This window comes from Chiloscyllium plagiosum, chromosome 12 (assembly GCF_004010195.1).
Source record: "Chiloscyllium plagiosum isolate BGI_BamShark_2017 chromosome 12, ASM401019v2, whole genome shotgun sequence".
Classification (NCBI taxonomy): domain Eukaryota; kingdom Metazoa; phylum Chordata; class Chondrichthyes; order Orectolobiformes; family Hemiscylliidae; genus Chiloscyllium; species Chiloscyllium plagiosum.
The window spans coordinates 24,991,960-25,019,168 of record NC_057721.1 but is presented as its reverse complement, the minus strand read 5'-3'; the positions used below and the strand labels follow the sequence as shown (position 1 = coordinate 25,019,168).

Sequence of the window (27,209 nt, the reverse complement as noted above, 5' to 3'; positions counted from 1 at the left end):
GGGTGACTTGATAGAGGTGTGCAAGATGATTAGGGGTTTAGATAGGTTTGACCGTGAGAACCTTTTTCCACGTATGGAGTCAGCTATTACGAGGGGGCATAGCTTTAAATTAAGGGGTGGTAGGTATAGGACAGATGTTAGGGGTAGGTTCTTTACTCAGCGAGTCGTGAGTTCATGGAATGCCCTGCCAGTAGCAGTGGTGGACTCTCCCTCTTTATGGGCATTTAAGAGGCATATGGAGAATAGTGGGCTAGTGTAGGTTAGGTGGGCTTGGATCGGCGCAACATCGAGGGCCAAAGGGCCTGTACTGCGCTGTATTCTTCTATATTCTATATTCTATGTTCTATGATGCACCTTCATAAAGGCATGTACAAAATTTAATAGGGCAGACTAATAGTAGTTTAAAACAGAAAATGCAGACACAATGCAGAATCAGGTTAGTAAAAAGAAACAAGCTTTAGGGACAAGTCACCACAAAAGGAATTAGAGTCTCTGCACAGGAATTGTGAACCCTGTCTTGAATTTCGTGCAATGTGATATGGGGAGGGAGTGCATTAAAATGAGTTTTGGTGAGGGTAACAGTATTGCAATAATTGTAGGTTACAACTGCATGTCACAATTATGATGACATTTAATTAGACACAGTCAAAGAAGCTGATATCAATGAAACTGGTTATTTAGTACTGCATTCATATTATAAACTAAGTGACACCCTGAAATAGCTTTGCTCCTGAATGAGTTTAAACTTGAGACGTCAATCAAGTCAGCAAGCTCAGCCTGCCTCTGAAGCAAAACAGACAGATACCAGGTTCATAAATTTGCGTGTTTGTCAGAGCTCTCCTACTCTACGTTCAGCAGCAAAGAAGCTGACAGCCAGGTTCACCTCCAACTAATATCTCAGATCCTGATCAGTTTTCTGAATGCACTGAAGCCCCCCACTGGTAGCACCTTTCCGTTAGAGGCTAATTAACTTGGCATGGGAACCATGACTGGGACTTCTCTGGTCTTTTTGCTTCAGTTACACAAGAAGCCACGTCTAATGCTGATCTGACATCTTTAGTACAAACAAAACTCAGAATCAGAGATTCAATGGAATTTAATAAAGAGATTTTGTTCAGAATATTCTGTACTTCAACGATACACTACATTCAATGAACAAACTCTCAGATTTTTGTTTGCAGCAATCTGATATTTTGCACAAAAATGTTACAGCGAGTCAATGTATGGATTTTCAATAGTTTACAATAATTAAAAGAAAAACTATTACATGTAATATTATCACCAGAGATAGAGCATAAATAAAATAAAAAAGTGTTGTTTTCTGCTATCAATGAGCTAATCTAGCAAAAATATTGTATGTAATTTGAAGTAATATTTCCAGCTGACACTTATTCTTGGATTCCTCACCTGACGTATAGCGTCAACATAACTAGAAATAAGAAGCTATAGTTAATTTATATGCCACCCTGGTCTTAGACTTAACGATTGTTAATTGATCAGATTAGACTATACATCTCCTCATAATCACTCTACATATTGGACTGACACTAATTGTAAAAATGGCATTTTCAGAGGAAGTGTGCTTTTCCTGTAAGCTTTCTGGAGGGCTCACTAAAAAATGTATTAAGATATTGAGTGCTGACACACAATGGCGTGGGGGGACGTTCAGTGCTATTTTGAAGATAACAGAGAGCTGAGTTTACATGAGTACAAAAAAGTAGTAACTGGGTGTTTTCCTGACTTTTGTTACCATTTTATCAACATTCTTTGAGCTCAGTCACACGGAGGAATCAGAAATGTTGTAGGCACTTGAGGCTTGTCAGCAGTACTGTCAGAATTTGCAATTTACTTACGTCGGGAGCTTGGAAAGGAATTGTTGAGTTGCTCCATCACTTCCTCCAATCCAGTACTTGTACTTTGGGGAGGACTCAGCAATTCATCCTCACCTGAAATAAGAGTCTGATTTTATTATATGTAAAATAAGGTTTGGACCCAGTACGTCAGTACAAATTAAAAATAAAAACAATGTTCTTGAACCAGTCACAGGATCAATATCAGACATGAATGCTTGCATTGCACTACATGAGTTTAGAACGTGTACGAACATGATTAAACAAGAATCCAAAGGCAGCTGTAAATACAAGAAAATCATTAGTAACATATAGCTTCAAGAATAAGGTACATACCTGTGTATTTTAAAAGTGTAGGGATCAATAAAAAGATAGGTGGGATTAGAAAGTAATCATCTATTCATGAATTTAGACTCAATGCACAATTCACAGTTGAAGATGTCAATTAGGCCTCTTGATGACATTGCTGACTTATGTTGTATACAAGAAGGTGCATGTTTTTGTAACGAGGCACTGCTACAGGCCCTGTCATGTGCTGTTGAACCTCAGGTTCTACAATATACGAAATAACTTCCATCTTTAACTGTATCAGAAAATCTTTACATCAAATAGCCAGATTAATTTTAATGTGAAGTTTCTCAATATATTGGAAGAGGTAACAGATGATTGCTAAATTTTAAGGGAGTTAGTTTCACATAAATTTAACAAACCATGAGGGTGGAATGTGGGTAGGTCTTGTTAAAAAAACGCTTTCACAGTTTTAAAAAATGTAGCCTCCAGCATGCATCCCTTGAAGCTATTCAGTATTCTTTACGTAATTCTGTTGTAAGCAGCAATTACTCATGTATAATGTAACAGACATAATATCTACTGTAGACAACCGGTTGGGTGGAGCTTTTTGTTCAAGTGTTGTATGTGTTAAAAAAAACACAGGCAGCAGATAGAATCCAGAGAAAGAGATGCCACTGCATTTGAATGGTGATGAGAGACTTAAAATCAAAGATATTCATTTTGATTTTCTCAATTTTTCTGATGTATTATGAAAATAACATTGGTATAAATTAGTGCTAAGAACTGTAATAGACCACTTGCCCCTTTGGATCTGCTCCACCACTCGACAAGATCATGACTGGTCATGCCTTCACTTTCACGTCTGTACCCTATAACGCTCGACTCTCTCATATACTGTCAAACTGCTAAATAAGTTTTTAAAATCTACAGTCCATTTCCTCCTCAAACCTTAATCATTGTTTAAGATCCTACTCTCAGACTGAATGGTACGTTTTCAAACATTAAGGATAATTCCATCATATTGTGGCTACTATTGCCTAGAAATTATTTTATAACAAGATTATGAATTAGCCATTTCTCATTCCATATTACAAGATCTAAAAGAGTCTATGCCGTGGTTGGTTCCTTAACACATTGCAGTAAACAATCTCAAACACATTCCAGGAATTCCAGCTTGACATCATTAGTATTCATTCGATTCACCCAGTCTATATCCAGACTGAAATCATCCAAGATTACGGCAATCTCCTTGTCATGTGCAACTCTAACTTTCTGATTTTTACAATACCCTAGATTACCATTATTCTTTAATTGCTGATAAATCACTTCCTCCAATGCTAAGTGCTCCTTGCTTTTTCTTAGCTCCACCCAAACACATTCAACATCCTGTTCTTACGATTGGGTCCTCTCTCATGAATACACTGACCCCATTCCTCATTTTTAGGACAACACCACCTCCTTTTCCTTGTTGCCTATCCCTCCTACATGTGGAAGATTGTTTAATATTTAGTTCACTGTCCTTGTCGCCACATCTGTGTAATGGCAAGTTAAATCACACTTTTTATTTCTACCTGCACCATCAATTCACCTATCTTGTAGCAAATGCCATGTGCATTCGGATGATGTTTTTAATTCTGTCTTTTTAATTCCACTCTAATTTGAGCCCAGTTGAGGTAGGATTTGTTTCTGCTGCTTTCCATTTACATATGCAGCTTTTCTTCTTCCCATAACCAGCTTTGTTTTTATTCTAACTGAATTTCCTCACAGGTTGTCCCTCCCCAACGAACAGGATTAAACACTCTCAAACTAGGAACCCCGCTGCTGCTAACCTGTAGTGTGTCTTCCTTGCACAGGGCTCTCCCTCTTGCATCAGTTTCCCAGTCACATTTTCATTCACTTTATCTTTCTATTTCTAATTCCCACACTGGCTGAGGTTACCATGAAGGACTCTCCTTCTCAACCTCTCCCTGACCTTCTGGTTAAACTACCACTAGTTATCTTGCTGTAATTAGAGAGCAGCCCTATGGTCCAGTAGCACTATGATGACTTTACCTTCACTCATTAGTACATGGATTTAGGGGCAATCTTGAGATTAACACCTCATAGGTCCTGCTTTTCAGTCTCTTTCCTAGCTCCCTAAAGTCTACTTTTAAGAGCTCATCTCTCTTTCTGTTTATGCTGTTTATACCAATCTGGACAATGACTTCTGGCTCTTCCCTCTTTCCCACAAGAATAGCAACTGCGCTGCGATATTCTTGGCCCTGAAATCAAGGTGGCAACATACTAATGACAGGCAGCAGGTCAGAAATTGGACAGAATATGAATAACAGCAAAGAAGGACCAAAAGAACTACTATGAGGGAAGAATTAGTTCAATAACAATAATTATAGACTGTTGGGTGTAGTTGTGCTTTAAAATAATGCTCTCAGATGGCGTGTCAGTCTTATGATGCTTCCTTGTCACAGGAAGGTGGGTGGGAGGGCAATGAGGAGCTTGGAACCTGCTGACTGAAAGTCACATTTCTGCTAGCTTCTTGAAAAGCCTCTTGCACATTGTGGCAGTCCATAAGGTGATTTCCAAAAGGGGAGTCTGGAAGGTGATGCGAGTGTCAATGCATAACTGATAGGGTGCCAATAAATGATCTTTCTGCTGAAGAAAAACTAAAGGGGACAAAGGGTTAGACATGCAGGGCAGGTCAAGTTGTTTATATGAGAACAAGGTGTCAAACTTAACAACTCTGTTCCTCTCTCCATTGATGCTGCCAGGTCTGAATACTTCCACCGGTTTCTGTTTTCCTTTCTGACTTTGAACATTCACAGTATTTTGCTTTTGTGCTGATGTTTTATGCAGTTTCCAGCACGTTGTTATTATTCTTTGCCCGGAAAATAACAAAGCAAAAGATCCCATATTTTTTCTTAGCTACCTTATCCACGCATCCTGCTGACTCCAGGGACTTGTCTACATTTACACCAAGGACTCTCTTTCCTTTTACACTTCTCAGAATCACACTCTTGCTTTGTGTATTTCCTTGCATTGTTTGATCTTCCCAAGTGCATTATTTAGCACTTCTGTGGACTGAATTCCATCTCTCACTTTTCTGTACACCTGATCATCATCCTGCATTCTACAGTATCTTTCCTCACTATCAATCACACATCCAATTCTTGTATCATTTACACAGTTATTAATCATACCTGCTGCACTGAAGTCTAAATCAATGAGCAGCAAGGCATGCAGTGTTGAGTACTGTAGCACTCCCATTGGAAACATTGCTTAGACTCGCCTAAAGTAAAATCAGTGGGCGACTGATTGGCAATTAGGGGTAAGTGACTCCCAATGCAGCATCCAGACCTCACTGAGAGCAAGTCCCACCTTATTTGGCCAACAGGCCTTCTGGTTCTGTAATGGGACTGTAGTCTTGGAACAGCTGGACAGGGCCCCCCCGCAAAGTGAGCAAGAGGCACTCACCAATGGTTGCAACGCCATTTCTTTCTGCTCATTTACACACTTGAAAAAAACCCATGAATCCCAATCTTGCCTGACTGCCCAACTCTACTAATAGCATGGGCAATGCAACTGATTACTCACAAATAACGGGCTGCCTGTGATTTTGGTGCCTGTCCACCATCCTAATTATGGGAGTGACCTCAGGACTGGTTGGGAAGAGATGGTCAGCCAACCCCCACACACTCATGTAAAAAAAATCTACTAGCCATTACAAGCCTTAGTTTCCTCCCACTGGCTTGTTATCAAAATTGAACAGAATTGGATTAATGGAGCAGTGACTGCTTGGATACAAAACTGGCCAAGGGACAGAAAGCAAGGAGCTGGGATGACTTTTTAAAACAGGAATTAGGGTAAAAAGTGACTCCTCAGTGCTGTCACCTCTGCTATTTTTGATATATATTACACACCTGGGCTCAGGTATGTCAGATACCATTTTCAATATTTACAGGAGAGACAAGTCTAATAACAGCAAGAAATAAGAAATTTACTCTTCATGAGGATGAAGAAACATCAGGAAGACTTGGTCTAATGAAATGGGCAGACATGTCTGATAAGTGTGAAGTATTTATTTTGATTTTAAAAAGAAAGAGGAGTGATGTAAACTAAGTGATACTCTTTGAAAAGGAATGAATATAGATACCTGGGGTGAATGCACATAAATCCTTAAGGCTATAAAACCATTATATGGGATCCTCTTTGTTTCATAAAAGGGGCATAGAATATAAAAGCACATTTGTAATATCAAGTGTTTATAAACCACTGGTTGCACAGGTCCTAGCTCAAGGCGTGTAAACAATTCTGCAAACTACACTTCAGGAACATTGGCATTACAGAGGATGCTCACAGACAAAATTTATAAGAATGGTACCAGGGTTGAAAAACGTCCTTTATGTGGACAGACTAGAGAAACTGGGGTTTAATATTTCATTCCTAGCACAGCTTTTATGAAAGCACAATATTCTCTTTTATTACTGTCCTGAAGTTTCAGCCTAGATTTCGTGGTTGATTAGTAACAAGAAGCGATAAAGACTATTCTTATTTTTGTCTACAATGAGATGAGATGCAATTCAGTTATCTACCAGGTAGTAATAATTTTCTGCACAGCCTTGTCCTGTCCTACCTTGGCAATCTCTTGGCAATACAGACTTATGTACTGAACGTGCCACCACGTTACCACTAGTGTCCCGCTCTTACTTTGGCGACAAATTTCTCAGCTGCTACACACTTAGAACTTTGTTTTGCCACTATATACAAAGACCAATTCAAAATCAAATCTTTTGACCCTGCCTTCAACCTTGTACATTTAGCATCAGCATTGTCTCAATTGGACGCAGACTCACCATGAACAATAAGGTTTGCTGGTTTACATCTCACTCCAGACAATTAAGCACCAAAATCTAGGCTGATCAAAGCTCTCCTGCACTGCACTGTCATAGAGTCAGAGATGCTGCCTTTTGGATGAAATACTGAATAATGTTTTGCACTCGCGTTTGGGGTGTAAAAGATTCCTTGCCCCTAGACTGAAGGTGAGCAGGCAGTGAATGCTTGCTATGAGTACACTGTCTGCCGTGTTCTGCCTGCTACTTCAAAAATAACTATATTGTGCTTTTGGATATCCTGAGTTGAGAAAGCAACAATACAAACACAATACTTTCTTTTATCCCCTCTGTTTGTTATTTTTCCGCCTGTCATCCACTTTTTTGTTTCTTGAACAAAGTAAAATTCTCTGAAGTGCTCTCCCTTCAAGGGCTCTGCAGAAATTAACTCGAAGGTAGGGAGTAGTAGAAGGAATTATTATTGGAACAACCAACAATACATTCCTTAGTGGCAGTGAGGAAATGTGAGAGTGCTCAGACATGCCTCTGTAAATCATGAAAGATTGGGGAACGGAGGAATTGTTTTGATTTAAAACCTGCCTTCATTCGTCCTTTTGTATCGTTTATGTTCAGAAGTACAAATACCATAAATTATGACTGTTCAAGCTTGAATGCTGCAGAAAAAAAAAACATATATACACAGATGGATAGAGCTGAGGGAGCTTTAAACTGTGGATCCAAAATAATAAAAATTCAAGCTTTTGATGCCTGAAACAAACTCTAAATCTACTCAATGTTTGAGTTACACTTGAGTTGAACAGAGATGTAAAGAAACAATTATGATAAGTCTTCAACCTTGTATCAAATTAAGACTTTTTGTTGCAATAAATTTTAAAGTTAAGTAACATTTTAAGGAAGATAAAATAAAAGCACAGAATTCCACATTGCAAACAATAAAATACTTGATAAAATTTACTGTACAGTTAATTCACTTAATATCAAGTACCATATTAATTTAATTGCAGGGTTTTGCACATGCAGAAACAAACTTTCTCATGAAGGTCAGTGACGCACTCCCTCTTTTGCTTAGTCTGCTATATTCTTACAGCGTTATTAATACAAAAGAAAATGACAAATAGCCACCACAGAAATAATTAAAAATCTCATTATGTTAAGAGTCAGTGAAAATTAATTAATTTCGCTCAATGAACGTTAACACAAATTAAATATTAATTTTTCATGCATTTGAATCTTGCATCAATGGCATGAAAATGGAAGTTCTGACGTTAGAGATCATCTCCCCCAAGGCATAGTTTAATTCTTTCAGGTGAATTGGCCATGCTAAATTGCCCCATTGTGTCAAGTGCATTAGCCAGGGGTAAATATAGGGGAGGGGAATGGGTCTGGGTGGGTTACTCTTCAGAGGGTCAGTGTGGACTTGTTGGGCTGAAGGGCCTGTTTCCATACTGCAGATAATCTATCTAATGAATCGCAATTAAAGGTAGATGTCTCTAGTTTCTGAACCAAGCTCTAACCTGAATGAAACTCTTCTGCGAGCTTTCAGTGTCTTGACTGTATTCAATTTTATGCAGGTGAAGGGTATTAACTGGAGATTCACTTGTACAGAAGAACTTAAGACAGAGGAGAACTAGGCCAGCCAACCCCTCCATTCAACAAGGCCATGGTTAATCTACTCCAGACCCCCAACTGGGCCAGCTTATCATGTCTCAAATCTCCAATAATTTAAACCTCTATCTCACACTTCTTTAAATACTTTGTGATCTAGCTTCCACAATTCTCAGAATTCCACAACTCTCTTGAAGAAATTCCTTCACATCTTAGTTTTAAATCAGTTCCCTTATTCTGTAACTGTATCCCCTGGTTCCAGTATTCCCCACCAGTGGAACCACTTTCTCATTATCTACCTTGTCAAGCCAACTCAGACTGTTGTATGTTTCCATAAGATCACCATAAATTCTCATGAAGAAAGGTCTAACCTGCTTAGCCGTTCTTTACCAAGTCAGCCTCTTCATCTCAGGATTCAACATTTGTTTTGTTGACCGATCCTCAATCTAATACATCATCCCCATTCCTGTGAGCTCCTATCTTTTGCTACAATCTTTTATGTCGGATTATATAGAATGCCTTCCAGAAATATGCTACATCTACCAGTTTCCCTTTATCAACTCTGCTTATTCTACTCTCCGGGTGGCACAGTGGCTCAGCGGTTAGCACTGCTGCCTCACAAAGCCAGGGACCAGGGTTTAATTCCAACCTCGGGAGACTATCTGTATGAAGTTTGTACATTCTCCCCTTGTCTGCGTGGGTTTCCTCCGGGTACTCCGGTTTCCTCCCACAGTCCAAAGATGTGCAGATTAGGTGAATTGCCCATGCTAAAATTTTCCAGTGTCTGGGATGTGTAGATTAGGTGCATTAGCCTAATGGAAATGCAGGGTTGCAGGTTAAGGATATGGGTCTGGGAAGGATACTCTTCAGAAGTTGGTAAGGATTTGTTGGGCAAAATGGTCTGTTTCAACATTGTCTGTGTTCTTGTTTTTAGAACTCAAGCAAAATCATGTTGACTCTGAGAAAAGCTTAACACAATTGAACAATGTCCTGCTGTGTCTTCCTTAATAATGAAATCTGGCATTTTTCCAATGATTGATATTAGACTGGCTGGCTTATAATTTCTTGCTTTCTGCCTCCCTTCATTCTTGAACAGGGGTATCACATTAATGGATTTCCAACCAGCTGGAAATTTCCCTGAATCCTTTGAGTTCTGTAATATCTCGACCAATGCCTCAACTATTTCTGCAGCCAGTGTCTTTAAAAACCTTGGATGCAGGTTATCAGGTCCTGGTGACCCATCTGCTAACTTGGCGAGCCTGACCAGTTCCTGCCTCTTGCCGAGCCTGACTAGTTCTTACCTCTTGGCAAGGCTGACTAGCAACAATTCTGATTTCTCCAAATCTGCCACAAATGTTTCTCAGCTCATTTGAACAATAAGCATACTTTCAGTTCAAAGCATACAAATTGTGAAATGTGACATAAAGAATCAATTTGGTCTACAGCAAACATGTCTGTGACAAGTGTCTGACATTCATTCACTTTCAGCTCAGGATTTATGGGTTGGAGGCTGAATTACAGACACTGAAATGCATCAGGGAAGGGGCAATGTTATCCAGATTTTCATACCAGGAGGCAATCACACCTCTTAAGATCAGGTCATCTGACTTGGCCTATATTCAAGGACAAGAGAATGTCATTGTGATTAAGGCAACTAAGAGGACCCAGTGGACTGTCAGCCTCTGCAATCGTCCAACAGATTGGTCAAGTTCGTACCAGACTGGTCGAAACCAGTTCAGAGCAGCCGAAACTGGTCCAGACCTGTCAAACCCAGTCTAGACGCTCAAATCCAGTTCAGACTGGTGCAGATCAGTCCCTAAGATGGTGGCAGTTAATGAAGATGCTCCAGTTGGAGTTCCCCAGCTCGCCAGTTCCTTTTCTCCTTTCTTTTTTTTCTTCCTCTTTGAAGCAATTCCCCTCCCTACCAGAACCTACCCCCAACTCATAACTACTCTACCCAGCGCGATGGAGGGGCTGTGACCCAAGCTGCTGCTTTTTGGAATTCTTACTGAATTGTAATTTACATCTCTTTTCATAATGTTATAACTACCTCGTTTCTAACTCATTCACAAACAACTGTAAGTAAAACTACTGCTTTTCTTTGAATTATCTTTTTATATAACAAAACGATGTCTTTTACTCGTTAGATTTGCACCTAGGTACTGGTTCCTAAAATGGAGCCATTAAAGGCAGCCATTGTAAAAACGTTTCACTGTGTTTCTGTACTAGAGTACAAGTGACAATAAAGGATATTCTACTCTTTAATCCCAATAGTTTGTTAAATACTTTAACCTTTGTAATAGAGATTGTTACCAGATCTTTCTTTCCATTAGCACCTTGCTTATTTGTTGTTTGAGATGTTTATAATGTCTTCCAACATGAAGACCGATTGAACATATTAGTTTAAGTTATCTGAAATTTTCCTGTGCCCCATTCACAATTCCCCACCTGCATCCTCCAGGAGCCCTACACAGACTTCATTTATTCTCTTCCTTTCTTTTTCTATATCTGTAGAAATTGTTTGTTTCTGCATTTCTTGTCAATTTACTTACAGAACCAATTTTCTCCCTATTAGCATTTTAATCATCTGCTGCTAAATCTAAAAGAGTTCACAATCCTCTACCACATCACTAGTTTTCCCCACTTTGTATGCCTTAATTTCTGATCAGATACTCTCCTTGAAGACATCTGTTAACCATGGATGGTTAATTCTTCTCATCCAGTCCTTCTTTTAGACTGGAAAATAAAACTGCTGTGCATTGTTAAACGTCTGCAAAAGGTCTGCCATTGCTCATCCACCTGACTTTCCCTTTAGTCAATTTTCCAGCTGCTTTAGACAATTCTTTCTTCATAACTCAGTAACTGTCCTTATTTAAATTAAGGACACTAGTTGAGACCCCAGCTGCTCTCCCTCAAAGTGAATTTGAAGTTCTGCCATGTTGCGATTTCTACTCCCTAGAGGCTCGCTAATTACATGTTTTATTATTAGGTTCAGCAATGTTCTAAGAAGCAATCCTTGCTGCATTCTACTAAGTCAACTTCTATGTTAAGCTTGCCCATCTGATTGTCAATATGATTGAAATTAATTATGAGAACTACAGTGCACTTTTTAGATGCTTGCATTATTTCTTCTTTTATACATTGCCCTACAGTTAGACACCTCTTCAAGGCCTATGGATGACTCCCACGCATGACTTCTTTTCATCACTCTTCCTTATTTCCACCCATGATGCCATATCATAATCGATTGTACCTATATCACTACTCATCACCAGGCTAATATCTTCCTTTATTTGTAAAGCTACCCCACCTCCTTTATGCCTGCTCAACAGGAATGTCAAATACCCTTCAATATTGACTTCCATGTCTTGGTCACTCTGTAGTTATGTCTTTGTAAGGTTATCAATTCATATTCCTTTATTTCCAGGCAGATTATATTGAGTATACCACTGTAATGGAGATTATCATGAATTTCACAAGTTCCCTGTTACAAAAGGAGTAAACAGCCAAAATTAATTGCCTCACACTTTTTCTTTTACTGCATGTAATCCTCTATTTCTACATTAAGCCACAGCTGCGAGTCCGTGTCATTTTCCATCTTCCCCCTTACGAACACTTCAACATCAGGGCATCAATGCGGACTTCACCAGTTTCCTCATTTCCCCTTCCCCCACCTCACCCCGGTTCCAAACTTCCAGCTCAGCATTGTCCCCATGACTTGTCCTACCTGCCTATCTTCCTTTCCACTCCACCCTCCTCTCTGACCTATCACCTCCATCCCCACCCCCATTCATCCATTGTACTCTTTGCTACCTTGCCCCACCCTCCTCCCTGACCTAACACCTCCATCCCCACCCCCACCTATTGTACTCTATGCTACTTTCTCCCCAACCCCACCCTCCTCTCATTTATCTCTCCACTCTGCAGGCACTCTGCCTCTATTCCTGATGAAGGGCTTTTGCCCGAAACGTCAATTTTCCTGCTCCTCGGATGCTGCCTGACCTGCTGCGCTTTTCGAGCACCACTCTAATCCAGGTACAACTTCAAACTCATGTTTAACACACTTGTACTCCACATAAAATTGGAAACATGCAAAGGCCAATGGCATGAAGCTGTTGAATGTTTTGGTCAAAGATCTGCTTCAGCCTTTCAGGTGGAGGCAACATTTTTCAAGTACTCGTCTCATTGCTGAAACGGTAATAATTGAATGAATTTTGTTGTGCAAGCTGCATTTATCACTTTGTTCTAGTCAATGTAAAACCCAATAAGTAACTGGACACTTAAAAGCTTCCCAATCTTAGTAATAAACCATTTCTCTTAATCAATTCAAAAAGGATCGGAAACAGGAGACTCCAGTGTAAATCCTATGAGGCTCAGTTGATTGAAACGCAATGTAGCAAAGTGTGCTCAGAGCTCAAAATGTCCAATCACCAGTACTTCAAATTTTCCAGTGAATCACTTCTGATCAGCGGTGTATTTCACTGTCACAGAACACTGAATCATTGCTGCTTTGTTAGAAGCTACAGAAAGGACAGGCTACAATAAACTCAGTGACAAAAGCACTGCCTAATGAGGTTTCAGGTCACTTGGACCAGGAAGGTGCAGCAAGCTGACCCTATTGGCGATTTTGTAAATTGAGCCCAAGCCATTTGTTCACCATGTAAGTTGATTGTTGAAAAAAAGTATCTCAAAGTCATGCTGTAAATTGCTGGCTATCCTAATCAGGATAGTTTCTTAGACAAACTCATGACATCACCTCTGGTCCTGAAAAGTGCTCAGTCTATCAGAGATTACCTTGCAAGTGATTTGAAGGAATGCTTGTGCAACAGTTTAAACCAGCTCTTTCATGCTGTTATTATGCAATAGGACTGAGTGATGTTAGCCACTAACAGGAGGCTGCTAGCAAGCCAAAAGGATGCTATACCTATCACACATTAATTAACATGGTTTATGAATGTTAGTGCAGGGTTTGATTCCAAGTATTTGGACTGCACATCTCCAAGACTGGCTGATTGCATATAAGAGCACACCTCTTCAGCAGCTTACAGCAAACAAGGTACTGATGTACCCAAGTGTGCTGTACTTGCACAACTCACAACACAGAGTCCAATATTGGACATGATTTTAAAACTGGATAACATTTGCTGGATAATACGGAGTGTTGTTAAGATGGTCAGTTGGGTTCACAGTATAGCATACTTGTGAGTACTTGAAGCTACAATGTATGAATACACAAGGTTCTGAACTTCACTGTTCCACAGAAACAACATGTGAATGAACAGTGCCTGTTTCAATTCAACAAAATAGGTGGCACACATTTGCTGATTCATTTCTCAGTGTTACATCATGGGGAATCAGAGTCAACTTGCCTGTTTTAAAGTTAAAATAAAACTTTTAGTTAACTGTCAGTCATCATTAACTGGTTATCCATGGTAACATCTCTGCAAATCAAGAGTCCATTTGCCAACCAACCAGCACAATCTGCTTACATAAAATAAACTTGGGTTTCCAGTTCAACTTGTATATTTAACAGTCCTGTTGAGTGGAAGATCGAAAACTTTGACCAATGTGTCTTTTCAGCAATACTCAAGTCCTGAACTACCAAACAATTATTGCTCCTTATTTAAAACTTCATTAAAATCAATGTTAAGCGTAATGTATTGTTTGCCTGAATCTTCATGGAAGTAGATTTATTATAAATACTTGACTTGTTAGTCACAATACTTTTGCAAAATGCAACACAAGTTACACCATTTTTAAAACAGTAATTTTTGAGAATAAAAATGATTAACAAAGACTCTTAATTTTAAGTAATATTTATGTACTATCTTAACGTCATAAAAATGTCTCTGCACAAGAATGTAATGAGGTACAGGTTGATAGAGGCCACATAAATGCTACTACGACACTAGCCAAAAGTCGGTTATAGGGCAGGGGTTTAAGGAGTGACTTAAAAATGGAGGTAGAAGTGGAAAGACAAGAGAGGATAGGGAGGTAAAGGCCCTGTTCAGCTGCTAACAGTGAAGTGCTGAAAACTGCAGATGGTAAGAGGCCAAAAAGGAGGAGTGGACACATCTTTGAGGCTGTAGGGCTGATAGGTAAAGGTAAGACTATAGAGGCACCGCGCACACAGATGAGGAATTTAAAATCAGTAATATTATCTGACGGAGGAGGTCAACAGGAACAGGAGTGATGTACAAACAGGACATCTGCAAGTCAGAATTTAGGAGTCAGAATACATAAAATATAATGACATGAATCATACTGAACAGATCCTCAAGGCACTTGCCTGAAGATGGTTTCTCAGGCACACGATCAGCAGATAGCATGGTTTCGTTTGAGAGTTTGCATGCAGAAACTCAGTCCTTTAAAATTATGCCAAATATTTGATTTATAAAGCAGTACGGACAATGGATTAGAGATTATAATTCCATTTTATCCAGAAAGATTTGCTGCAACTGTCTTGTAAAAATCAAGTCTTCCTCAGTCTGCACTCTTGCCTCAAGATCAGAGAATTTCTGACCTCACATGAAAAATTTCTTTCAGTCATCTAGACTAGCACTTCAGTGCTGTCGGATAACTGAAACTGCTTGCTGGCATAGCCAACCGAGGACCCAATACACTCCTGGAATAGCAGGACTCTCTCTCACATCACTAAACTGGTTCTCTAACTGCTGTCATTAAGGTGCTGTGATGCTACCACCTTAAAGATATTCATGGGCCGTGCACCAGTAACTAAACTTAATTCATAATAGTCTAACATTTTATATTGTGTCATTCTCTTATTTAATTGTAATCTAAAATATATAAAGATTTGTTTAGCTATTTAACTTTCAGTGTTATCCCCACCTCCTATTAAAGTCAGTGTCATGATGATTATATACCACCATAAGTAAATAGGGAATGCCTTTGTCCTCACTCTGAGTGAGTACAATGCACATGTCACAGAAGCCCAACTAACATAGCAGATCATTCTTAGCTGTAACATAGCCATGGCAACAGCAATTTGGTAATTAAAAGCCACATTCCGGAAGTCATAAGGGATAATGAGTATAAGGATAAAGTAGCAAGAAATAATGGAAATGATCATTAAATAATTTAACTCCCGTTTTAACCACCTTTTATTTAAATGCTTATCCCCTCTCAGTCAGAGAGGAATTATCCATGTTACTACACCTCACTGGGGTAACATGCTGCAAACCAAGTCCCGGTATTTCTGGACTCATCACAACAATTAATTTATCGATGTACACTCGGTCCCAGTTTACTTGTCTGATAGACTTGGGTTAACAGGAAACACAGAACAAGGTTTTATCCTTTTATAGGCAGTACTAGTTAAAAACTCAAAATGCCTTCCAAAACCACACCTCCCTCCCATTCTCCCTCTGCCAAACACACACACACACAAAAAGGACATACAAATAGAAAAATATAAACAAAAAACATTGGTGTTCTGGATAGAGAGATAAAGGTGGAAACCACAATTTAAAAGTACCAAACATTTTGCTTATCGCATCTTTTTGCTCACTAAGACTTTCTGTTCTTCAATATCTCTCTTTGAGATTCTCTTCATTTCTTCAAAGGAAGCACAAGCAATTGGTGCACTAACAGCAAAGTATCTTAGTAATTGATTAAAGGCCACAGCTCACAGCAACTAGCCAGAGAAAATAACTAACTTCCTTTATCTTCATGTAGTAGTAATGCTCTACTACCCCTTGCAGAGGACTGAATGTTTCACACTGTATTGTTTACACCCATAAGCTGTTCACAGGAACTATCAGAGTTGTTGTCACGTTGATGACCTTTTGCATCCACAACTATTAACACTTGTCTATGCCAATCAGCTACTTGTTGCTAGCCAAATCTCATTTTAAGCACACACCTGCAACGATACCATTTCCATTTATGCCTTGCTCTACTGCTTGTAAAGAAACAATGTAAGCACATCCCATAATGGGTTTTACTAATTTAATTTTTAAAAGAACAGTAATTTCTTACTCAGTTCTTTGTTGTAAGACAGTCATTTCCCAAGTCAGGTCACAATTAAAAATAAAAGTAATATAAAAAGATATGGAATTTCAATGATCTGAGACTTCACTGTGATTACCGTCTCAATGTTCAGGATTTCTGATTGTGTCCCATTCTCCATTTTAATTAGAAAAATCACAATAAAAGTTGTGATTGACACATACTGGTTTGACTCATCTTGTGTACCTCAAAATGGAGCTGCAGATTGTCCAGAATATTCATTTCTAAGTATTACTGGTTTGGTATGAGGTTTTTTTCCCACCAGGAGAACTCAGCTCAAAGTAATTGAGAAGTGGTGAGACTTGGTTTATGAGGTTAATCAAATTTTAACAGCAGAAATCAACCTCATGGCAGAAATGGTACAATTACACTGGGCCACACAATTTTATTTTTAAAAGTCAATTCTCCTGCTAAAAATGATATTTACAAAATGCAACATGTCTTCAAAGTACAGCATTGTAATGTGTACACACATTATAAATGAACAGGATACGTCTTGTGATCACAATAATGTTTGAGCAACACTGTCTCTCGAAGTCATCAAAGTTGTATCAGTTAATTCTTACCCATTGCTCCTGAAGTCTGACTGCCAACTCCATGAAGTAGCACTGGCTGACTGCTGTCTGATCTTTGTGAGGAAGTAGAAGGGGAGGAGACTGTAGTACCATTTACTCTGACCTCTGTCTGTGGCTGCAAACAGTAATAAGGAACGTGGTTAAGATTATTGCCTGGCATTCAGTTTATGGTTTGCAGATAAAACCATTATGTGAGATGACATTAGGATAAATCCCTTATCATTCAATGGCAGCCTAAAATCAACCAATCGAAGCATCACAATCTGAGCACACTGAGACCACATCGACACTTCAACTGGAAACTGTTAATAGCAGCAAAGTAAAATCCTGTTGTTTCCCCCACAGCGTTTGTGAAAAAAGAGCAGAAAATGTTACATTACAAAGCATTAGTGCTGCAAAACTCTAAGCATGGGCTTGTGGAACAGCCTTCATGATCTCAACAATCTACATTGAACCACCAAAGGTTGTTGTAAGCAGAGGTAAAACACTTCTGCCCTTCAGGCTCAGTCTAATGTTCATGCTAAGAGTAGCCTTGTCAAATTCTTTAGTTCACTGTTTACCTCATAAGTTAGGGCATGACCTTGAGGTAAGGGAAATTAGTAGAAAAAAAATGAAGAGATAATGAAGCAACGAGCCCTAGAAAATGAGGTTGATTATTTTGTTTTGTGACCAGACAGGCTCTGCACACATATGCACTTCTCTTCTTACCTGCTCCAGAAGCTGCCTCAGCCTGTGTAGCTGGGATTCCAACTGCTTGTTGTGATCTTCCAGGATCTGCATCCTGGCCTCAAGGCGACCTTTGTGCTGACGAAGCAGTTTGGCTTCAGCAATGAGCTCGGCATCCCTGGGACTTTGTGGTGAGATGGGCATCATTTCAGGAGGAGACGGCAAGGGGGACAGGCCTTTGCGATCATGCTGCTGCTTCAGCCTCTCATACTCAGACTGAAGGTTTCTGAAAACAAAACAGCACAAATTATATCACCAGCATTAAAGTGAACAAAGCTGTTATAATGTCTGTCCACGTAATGTCGGTGTGTTAAATTTAAGAAATTGTTCATGATTTGAAATGACAGGACATTGAACTCATAAGGCTTCTCAGTGGACTTCAGCTGAAGTTAGCTGGATGATAATCTCCTGTGACAACAATAGCATTGCAATGATGATCAGATTTAGGGTTCTAACATGAAACTTTAAAATAGTGTCTGAATGGTTAATTCATTTCATTTGTAACTTTTAGAGGAATTGAAGCCAGCATTCAACACTGTTACTGGAGTTGGTGGCAGGATGGGGCGGAGCAGGGAGGGGAGAAGAGGGGAAGGGAGGTGGGTGAGCGTGTTGTGCAGAAACATGGGTTAACTGTTGCACTGGAAAATCAAGGTACATTTCCAAATAGGAAAAAGATTCCAAAACCTGAACAAAATTTGTAATTTATGGGCCTCAACAAACACTGATTGGATTGACATTGTGGTCATTTCAAATTAAATATAAGATATTACATATTTAATATCACATAATTACACATTTGACTTTGAAATATAGCACCGTTCCTTCACTGTCGCTGGGTCAAAATCCTAGAATTCCCTCCCTAAGCTTATTATGGACACCCACTGCACATGAACTGCAGTGGTTCAAGACAGCAGCTTACCGCCACCTCTTTAAGGATACCTCTGGACAGGCAATAACTACTGGCCAGTCATTGACATTCACATCCCAAACATTAATTTTAAAAAATGGGAACTGGGCCAACCTTTGGAAATTATCCTATTAAAGGGGTCGGGTACGTCAGTGCAGATTAAATCTGATGGACTGGCTTGTAACATTCTAACCTGTTTTCATCTTCTAGGTCAGCGAGAATTCTTTCCAGTTCTCCTCGTTCTTCACTCTCCAATGAGATGAGAATTTGAGCAGGGCTCCGAGGTTGACTCAATGGTGACTCCTGGTTCAGACTCTGGCAGTAGTGCTGGATCAGCAAATGCTCATCATCTCTGCAACATATTGCAAATAAAATGTGTCAGCATGTGTTCTTCTAAGACACAGGTTCAGTAACAAACCTATCCCTAATTGACCCATTCCCATGGAATGCATTTAGAAAACATTTTGCCCATAAAGTAAATGGTCTACTGTGTTCCAAGTTTCAGATAAAAAGTAACTGTTTTACAATTGAACCATACCAATGGTTAACTAAATGCTAAGCTTTGATTTTCATCCCTCTCTCCTTTTTTCTTTCTGACAGATGGCATTCAATGTGTTGCAAAAACATTGTGATAAACCCATTCCCCTAACACAGTAAGGCAGCAGACCCACGGGACTAGTAATCTGGAGGCTCACATTAGTGCTCCAGATAGCTGCTGAAATTTCACCATGGGGACAGGAGAATTTAATTCAAATAATTACAAAAACCTGGAATAACAAGATACCAACAGTCATGGTGACAATCAAACTACCCGATCTTAGCAAATGTCACTTACCTCACTCATGGCCTGCTGCCTTTATCTAACTTGGCCTATATTTGATGTGTAGCAATAAGTTTGATTACTAATTGCCTTATGTGACCAAATAAAGCCATTCAGTTCTACCAACCAGCTTCAAAAAAGACCAGCAAGTGTCAAACTGGTTGGACCACTCACCATTTACCAAGGCATCAGAGTTAGACACAGTAAAAGGCACACTTGGTTCAATAAATCTGCAGGATCCTCATGAACATCTGGGACTTATAGTGAAATTAGGAGACATCCAAAAGTTGGTCAAAGGTTAAAAGTTTGACTTTCAACCAAAATTGCTCGATATATTCTGTCTTACTAGAATGAGAAGCCCACTTGAAGTAGTGGGATTCCTGTATAAAGTCAAGAGGATGTGACCTTGGGAATTGTCCACATTGATTCCAAACTCTATTAACACTCATAGCATATATGGTCCAAGTGCTCACAAATGGGACTAAATTAGGTTGGGATATTTGGTCGGCATGGACGAGTCGAACCTAAGGGTCTGTTTTCGTGCTAAAGATCTCTATGACTTTAGACAATAGACAATAGATGCAGGAGTAGGCCATTCTGCCCTTCGAGCCTGCACCACCATTCATTATGATCATGGCTGATCATCCTCAATTAGTATCCTGTTCCTGCCTTATCTCCATAACCCTTGATTCCACTATCCTTGAGAGCTCTATCCAACTCTTTCTTAAACGAATCCAGAGACTGGGCCTCCACTGCCCTCTGGGGAAGAGCGTTCCACACACCCACCACTCTCTGGGTGAAGAGGTTTCTCCTCATCTCTGTCCTAAATGGCCTACCCCTTATTTTTAAGCTGTGTCCTCTGATTTGGGACTCACCCATCAGTGGAAACATGTTACCTGCCTCCAGAATGTCCAATCCTTTAATAATTTTATACGTCTCAGGGACAAAGAAACACCCTACTGATTACCATCTATTATATTCTCTTTTCTAGTAAACAAAACATAAAACAAGCTTAAGATTACAGAAAGCGCACTGGGGGGCTTCAATATGCATCACTAGGTGTGGCTTGGTAGAATTGTAAGTGTAAGGCAATGCTCAATTTCAATGACAGAGAATGTAACCACCTCTCCATAACATTCAATGGCATTATGATGATGGAACTCCCCCATCATTAACAGCCATATGGTTAGCACTGAACAGAAAAATAACTGGACCCTAGCCACGTAACTATTATGCTTATAAAATCAGGTCAGACGTTAGAAACATTTTTTTTCGGATTACACAAAGCCTCTCTGCCATCTACAAGGCACAAGTCAGGACTGTGATGGAAAATGCCTCTCCTGCCCAGTCAATTAAAACCTCAACCACACAATTTCCAGGTCAAAGCATTTTACCTGACTGGCACCCAAAAATACCACAGACATTCACTTTGACTACACTTGTTCAATTCCATTCTCTCTGCTGCAGGAAAGATGCTGTCAAATTTGAAAGAGTTCACAAAAGATTTATGAGGAGGTTTCTGGAATTGAAGGGTTTGAGCTACGGGGACAGACTGAGTAGACCTGGGTTTTTATTCACCCTGGAGTGTCAGAGGTGGAGGGGTGATCTTATAGAGGTCTATAAAATCATGAGGGGTATGGACAGGGTAAATAGCCAAGTTTTTTTTCCCCCAGGATAGGGGAATCCAAAACTAGAGGCCAGAGGTTAAGGTGAGAGGAGAAAGGTTTAAAGGGACCTCAGAAGAACTTTTTCCACACAGAAGGTGGTACCATGTATGGAACCAGCTGCCAGAGGTAGTGGAAGCTGGTACAATTATATTTAAAAGGTGTCTGGATAGGTATATGGACTTAGAGGGATATGGACCAAATGCTAGATCACTTTAGGATATCTGCTTGGCATGAACAAGTTGGGCCACAGGGTCTGTTTCCATGCTGTGTAGATCTATGATTCTATGATGCATAGCATCTGCTGTGACCCATACACCAGACACACTGCAACAATGAACTCTGCCTCCTTCAACTGCAACTTGATCCTCCACCACCCAGAAAAACAAGGACACCAGTTGCAAGGAAACACCACTCTATTTATGTTCTCCTTCAAGTCCAACATAGAAATATATTGCTGTGCCCTCATTGTTCCTGTGTCTAAATCTTGAGATTGCCTATTTAACAGAGAATCTGCATCCCAAGATTGCTTCAGGTTCCAGAACTTGACTCACTGTCATTTTCTTAAGAGGAATTTGAGATGAACAATAGCCAGCAAAACCCATTTCAATCATGGGAGACAAAAAGATCCTGATCTAATCTATTCTGTTAGGCAGCATTTGAGAACACACCCTGTCAAGTTCCACTCATCCCCACGCACGTTCCCTTTCAGTCGACCTCTTTCAAACTTTTAATCGCTGAAACTTCATAATGGGACTGATTAGATTCGACTGCCTACAGTATGGAAACTGGTCCTTCAGCCCAGCCAGTCCACACCGAACCTCCGAAGAGTAACCCTCCCAGACCCATGTCCCTCTGATTAATGCACCTAACACTATGAGCAATTTAGCATGGCCAATTCGCCTGGCCTGCCAATCTTTGGACTGTGGGAGGAAACCGGAACACCCGGAGGAAACCCACGCAGACACAGGGAGAATGTGCAAACTCCACACAGACAATTGCCTGAGGCTGGAATTGAACCTGGGACCCTGGTGCTGTGAGGCAGCAGTGCTAACCACTGTGCCACCGTGCTGCCCCGCAGCAGTTATTTTATCGGTGGTAACAGTGGTGGTCAGTGAAGGGGGATACATTTAACCTTTCTATACACTGAATACCTGAGAAATACTTCAAAACACAAAGCACATCACTTGGTGAATTTTCACATGGTACTCAGTTGATAACTAATTCTGATTGGCTGCCAGCATTGGCTGTACACATTCAATGATTTTGGTTTGAGTCTATTTTGACAGAAAAAAAACACATTCGACATCCCGGGAGGACACTGCTCCACCTCTACTGGCTCCCAATGTCATCTTTTTGATCAGCCATTTAATTAAAAATAATTACATTTATTGGACTTAATGTTCAAACACTATTTGAGTAACCGACAAAGAATTTTTTTTTTACATTGGTAATGTACATACAAAAAGGTTATTAGAAAACAGCAAATTATCTTTACATTTAAGTGTCTGACAAATTAGAAATGGTCACACAAGCCTTGGAAATGCTCTTGTATGTCATGTCAAAATATACTACAGGATGTGGCAAAAGTGCTGCCTCACAGCGCCAGGGACCTGCGTTGGATTTCACCTTTGGCGACTGTCTGTACGGAGTATGCGTGTTCTCTCAGTGTCTGCATGGGTTTCCTCCAGACGCTCCGGTTTCTTCCCACAGTCCAAAGATGTGGAAGTTACATGGATTGGTCTTGTTAAATTGTCCATAGTGTCCAGGGATGTACAGGCTAAGTAGGTTAGCCAGGGGAAATGCAGCATTACAGGGATAGGATAGGGGGTGCACATCTGAGTAGGCTACTCTTCCATTCTCTAGGGATTCTGTGATCCTAAATGTCAGCAAAGAAATTGAATGGCTTCCCTATTTTGCGTTCAACCCACAACTTAACCACCTTGGCAGCAATCTGGCACAGTGGATCTCTTCCTGCCAATTTTCATCTTATTGATTTCACCCATCTCATATTTTCCATTTTAATATAGGGTAATTCAATACAGTCAACATCAATTGTGACACCATTATTAGCAGCACAAGATGATGCATGTCGTCACTGAGTTAATTTGGCACATCAATTCTATTATGCAATTTATAATCCCCCATTTACCAGCAAGTCAATACACTTTGTGCGGCACACTGAATTCATCATTGCTCTCACTGCCAATCACTCAAGATAAAAAGCCAGAAGTACTTTCATCAGACAATCTTAATTCTGTATATCCCATATACAGACCATACAATGTTGTTTTAAAGTGAGTTAAAACACAGAATGGAAATATTGCATAACTGCCATTGTTACACTGATGTTGTAATCATCACTGCATTGATACTCAGCTGAGCCATTGACATTTAAAATACTTACTAATAAAATGCACTTCTGCTATTACATTGTAAATAATGCATATTTTGACATAAAGATTAGCCTCAAGATAGCACTACACAGAAGTACCATTACCAATGTTAGCTATTATCAACTCTCCCATTTTACTCAGGATGCTTGGTGATACAGAGATTCTGAGCAAATAGTAAGCCAACATAAGCCTTTGAAACCAGCAAGTTAGCAGAGTCTAGCGGCAAACAACCCAATGCAGGACTTTTATGTCCTCTCATGAAATGCCATTGGGGTACAATTTTACAACACTGTTAGCCTTCTAGGAGCTACCTAAAACAAAGAGAGCCATTGCAGTTAAATGCAAAACTGCTTTCAACCATATCCACATTCATACTTTCAGGGCCACTGCATTGTCATCATTGATTGATGACCTTGGCTGCTTCATAGCTCAGGGGGACTCGGGAATTCAAGCAAACTTTTGTGACTATTATTTACACTTACACAGTGCCTTTAATGTAGTCAAAGATCTCATTGCACTTTCACATGCTGACTTCTGGTCGATCCTTGATCAGCTAAAGGAGCTCATAGGAAATTAACAGCTGGGACAAAAAGGTACGGTGGCTCAGTGGTTAGCACTGCTGTCTCACAGTGCCAGGGACCTGGGTTTGATTCCAGCCTTGGGTGACTGTCTGTGTGGAGTTTGCACATTGCCCCACTGTCTGCTCCAGTTTTCTCTGGGTGCTCCAGTTTCCTCCCACAATCCTAAGATATGCAGGTTAGGTGAATTAACCATGATAAATTGCCCGTAGTGTTCAGGGGTGTGTAGGTTAGGTGCATTAGTCAGGAGTAAACAATAATAGGGGAATGGGTCTGGGTGGGAGGGTTGGTGTGGATTTGCTGAGCCGAAGGGCCTGTTTCCACACTGTAGAGATTTTATGATTCGCATTGATGTACTTAGAAATGTAAAAGCAACTCAAAATGATGTCATCCGCTTCTGAAACCATCAACCATGCACTTGTTACCTCAAGATTTCACTCAATTTCAACACAGTATTGGCAGGCCAGTATTTGAAATCATCTAAATCATTACTGCTTGTGACCTAAGTCACACCTGGCTCTGTTCACCCATCACTCCTGTACTCACTGATCTACACTGGATGCTAGTTAAGTAACACCTCAGCTCTAAAATTCTCATCCTGCTTTTCAAACAATCACCTTTATTATGAATGCCACCAGTTGGTGGAGCGATGAGTGCGCATGTGCAGGAGCCGGGTTTTGTTAACGTTAATACTAATGTCACACTAATACTATGTGCCGTGACGTGGAGGTGCCGGTGTTGGATTAAGGTGGACAAGGTCAGAAGTCACACGACACTAGGTTATAGTCCATCAGGTTTATTTGAAACCACAAGCTTTCAAATTGCTGCTCCTTTGTCAGATGAGTCAAGAGTTTTGTCATAAGGAGGGGGGAGATCACTCCGTGGACAGCTGCAGTTAGAGGGAGCAGGAGTGGGGGACAGCCTGAGCAGCAGCTCTGGCTCACGGCCATGGTGTGCATGTCTGAGTGTGCGTCTCTCCCCAGCAAGGCAGCAGCAACAGGCTGAATGCACTGATGGAGTGGTGGTAAAGCATCCCCGAATTTAATCACTCAACCATTGACTCCTTTATTGGCTTTGAAGACAAGCTCTGGACTTTCCTCCCTACACATCCCGACCTGCCAACCCCTTTAAGACGCTCCCCAAAACCTACCTTTCTCATCGAGAAAGTCTTTAATCATCGGACCCATCATCTTCAAATCTGGTTTGGAGTCAAATTTTGCATTAAAATGCTCCTGTGAAATGTGTTTCATTATCTTAAAGGTGTATGTAAGTACATGGTGCTAGCTTGTTGGTTGTATCATCAGCATGCTTTAATGAAGGGAAATACTAATTAGCAGTCTTCCTGATCATGAACCATTTGTAGTCAAAGGCAGATTTGAACAGCTTGTGTGCACATTTATCTTCACTTTGATGGAAGTTGTGTGTTTTGGGTATGGAAACACTTCAGATTTGTTACAGACTTTCCAATAACTGGATCTAGTCAAGTATCAGTGCTAAGCTGTCTGTCTATCCCTTCAACAGGGGAATGCCACATGACACATAACAGCATAACAATGGGAGAGTGGAGAGCAAAAAAAAAATCAAAACTAGTTTTAAAAATATAAGAACTGGGTGCATGGCACAACCATCATTTGCACTCCAATAGGGTACCCAAATTTAGAAAGAAAATATGCATACTTTAATATGCTCGGAAAATAAAACCAGCAACAAGCCATTTTGCAACATCAGGCCAACAACTGGGAACAGCGTGTGAGAAATTAGGCTTTACGCTCTGCAAGATTTTCTAACCATTATTTTAAATGGTTAGAGAAACATGCAGAGTTGTGTTGCCAGCATGAAAGCTCCTCACCAGGAATGCCACGGGGATATTCCCCCGAAAGGTTATTATAACCTCATTAGGGAGCTTTTAGTCCAGTCTGGCTCATTAACATCCGTTGATTATTTCCTGCTCCCTACTCCTTTTGTTTGAAAAGGTCTGTTAAATTCCAGTGGAATGAATTTGAAGAATTTACTAAATCTGACACATGACGCATTCAAGACGAGGGTCTTGCAGTAGTTTCTTGAGCTGATAATAGGACCTTGGTGATTGAACCATCAGGAGCAGATTGGAACTTCTCAACAATGCTGGGCTTTGCCTGTGGTGATAGTGGGAAAGGGGCATTGCTGTTTTCAGTCAAAGAAAAATATTCGACAAGAGTGCATATCAGGTTGCAGATGCAGCACTGCCTCTTTGATGCTACTGTTGAGGATGGATTCACACTCCAACAATGACTTTGAACCAGTAAAATGACACCGAGAAAATATCAGATGGTCCTTGTTTGTTTATATAAAAGCTACATTGAACACGAAAGGATCACAGAAACAGTCCCCTACTTTCAATTGCAAAGTATAGAAAGAAAATGGATTTAAATTTTTCATTCATTTGACTGGTGGAAGTTCAGACACAGCAGCATGACTGGTGAACAGTGTGGAGGGTGTCACTTGCTTCAATTTTATTGGATGGAAAAGCCTGGGGCTTGAAGCTTTAAATAAACTACAAAGTATTTCCTGCAACCCAAAACAGCAAGCAAGAATCTGTCTATGACTCACTGAAGTATCCCTGTGGCTCAGTTGGTATCTCTCTTACTTCTGAGTTGGAGATTGTGGGCTTAAGTTCTACTCTAATACTTCAGCACAGAAACCTAGGCTCACACTCTAATGCAGTATTGAAAAATGCTGCACTGTCAGAGGTAGCATCTTTGGAGTGAAACATTAAATTGTTAGGCAAAAGTGGGTACTGCAGATGCTGGAGATTAGAGACAAGATGAGAGTGGTGCTGGAAAAGCACAGGTCAGGCAGCATCCAAGGTGTAGGAAAATCAACGTTTTGGGCAAAAGCCCTTCCAGCACCACTCTAATCTTGACATTAAATTGCTATTCTGTCTAT

The 27,209-nt window shown here is 40.2% G+C and overlaps 1 protein-coding gene across 6 annotated transcripts in view; it reads right to left on the bottom strand.

The window, feature by feature from the left end:
• Positions 1–27,209, bottom strand: part of dmd (dystrophin) — a 2,012,228-nt gene that overhangs the window by 17,913 nt on the left and 1,967,106 nt on the right. For all 6 annotated transcript variants that reach the window (XM_043700735.1, XM_043700733.1, XM_043700734.1 and 3 more), the window contains 4 exons: positions 19,020–19,178; positions 17,902–18,145; positions 17,185–17,308; positions 1,854–1,946 (listed from right to left, as the gene is read on the bottom strand). In XM_043700735.1, coding sequence (XP_043556670.1) covers positions 1,854–1,946; positions 17,185–17,308; positions 17,902–18,145; positions 19,020–19,178 — 620 coding nt within the window. The remainder of the gene's footprint in view (positions 1–1,853; positions 1,947–17,184; positions 17,309–17,901; positions 18,146–19,019; positions 19,179–27,209) is intronic.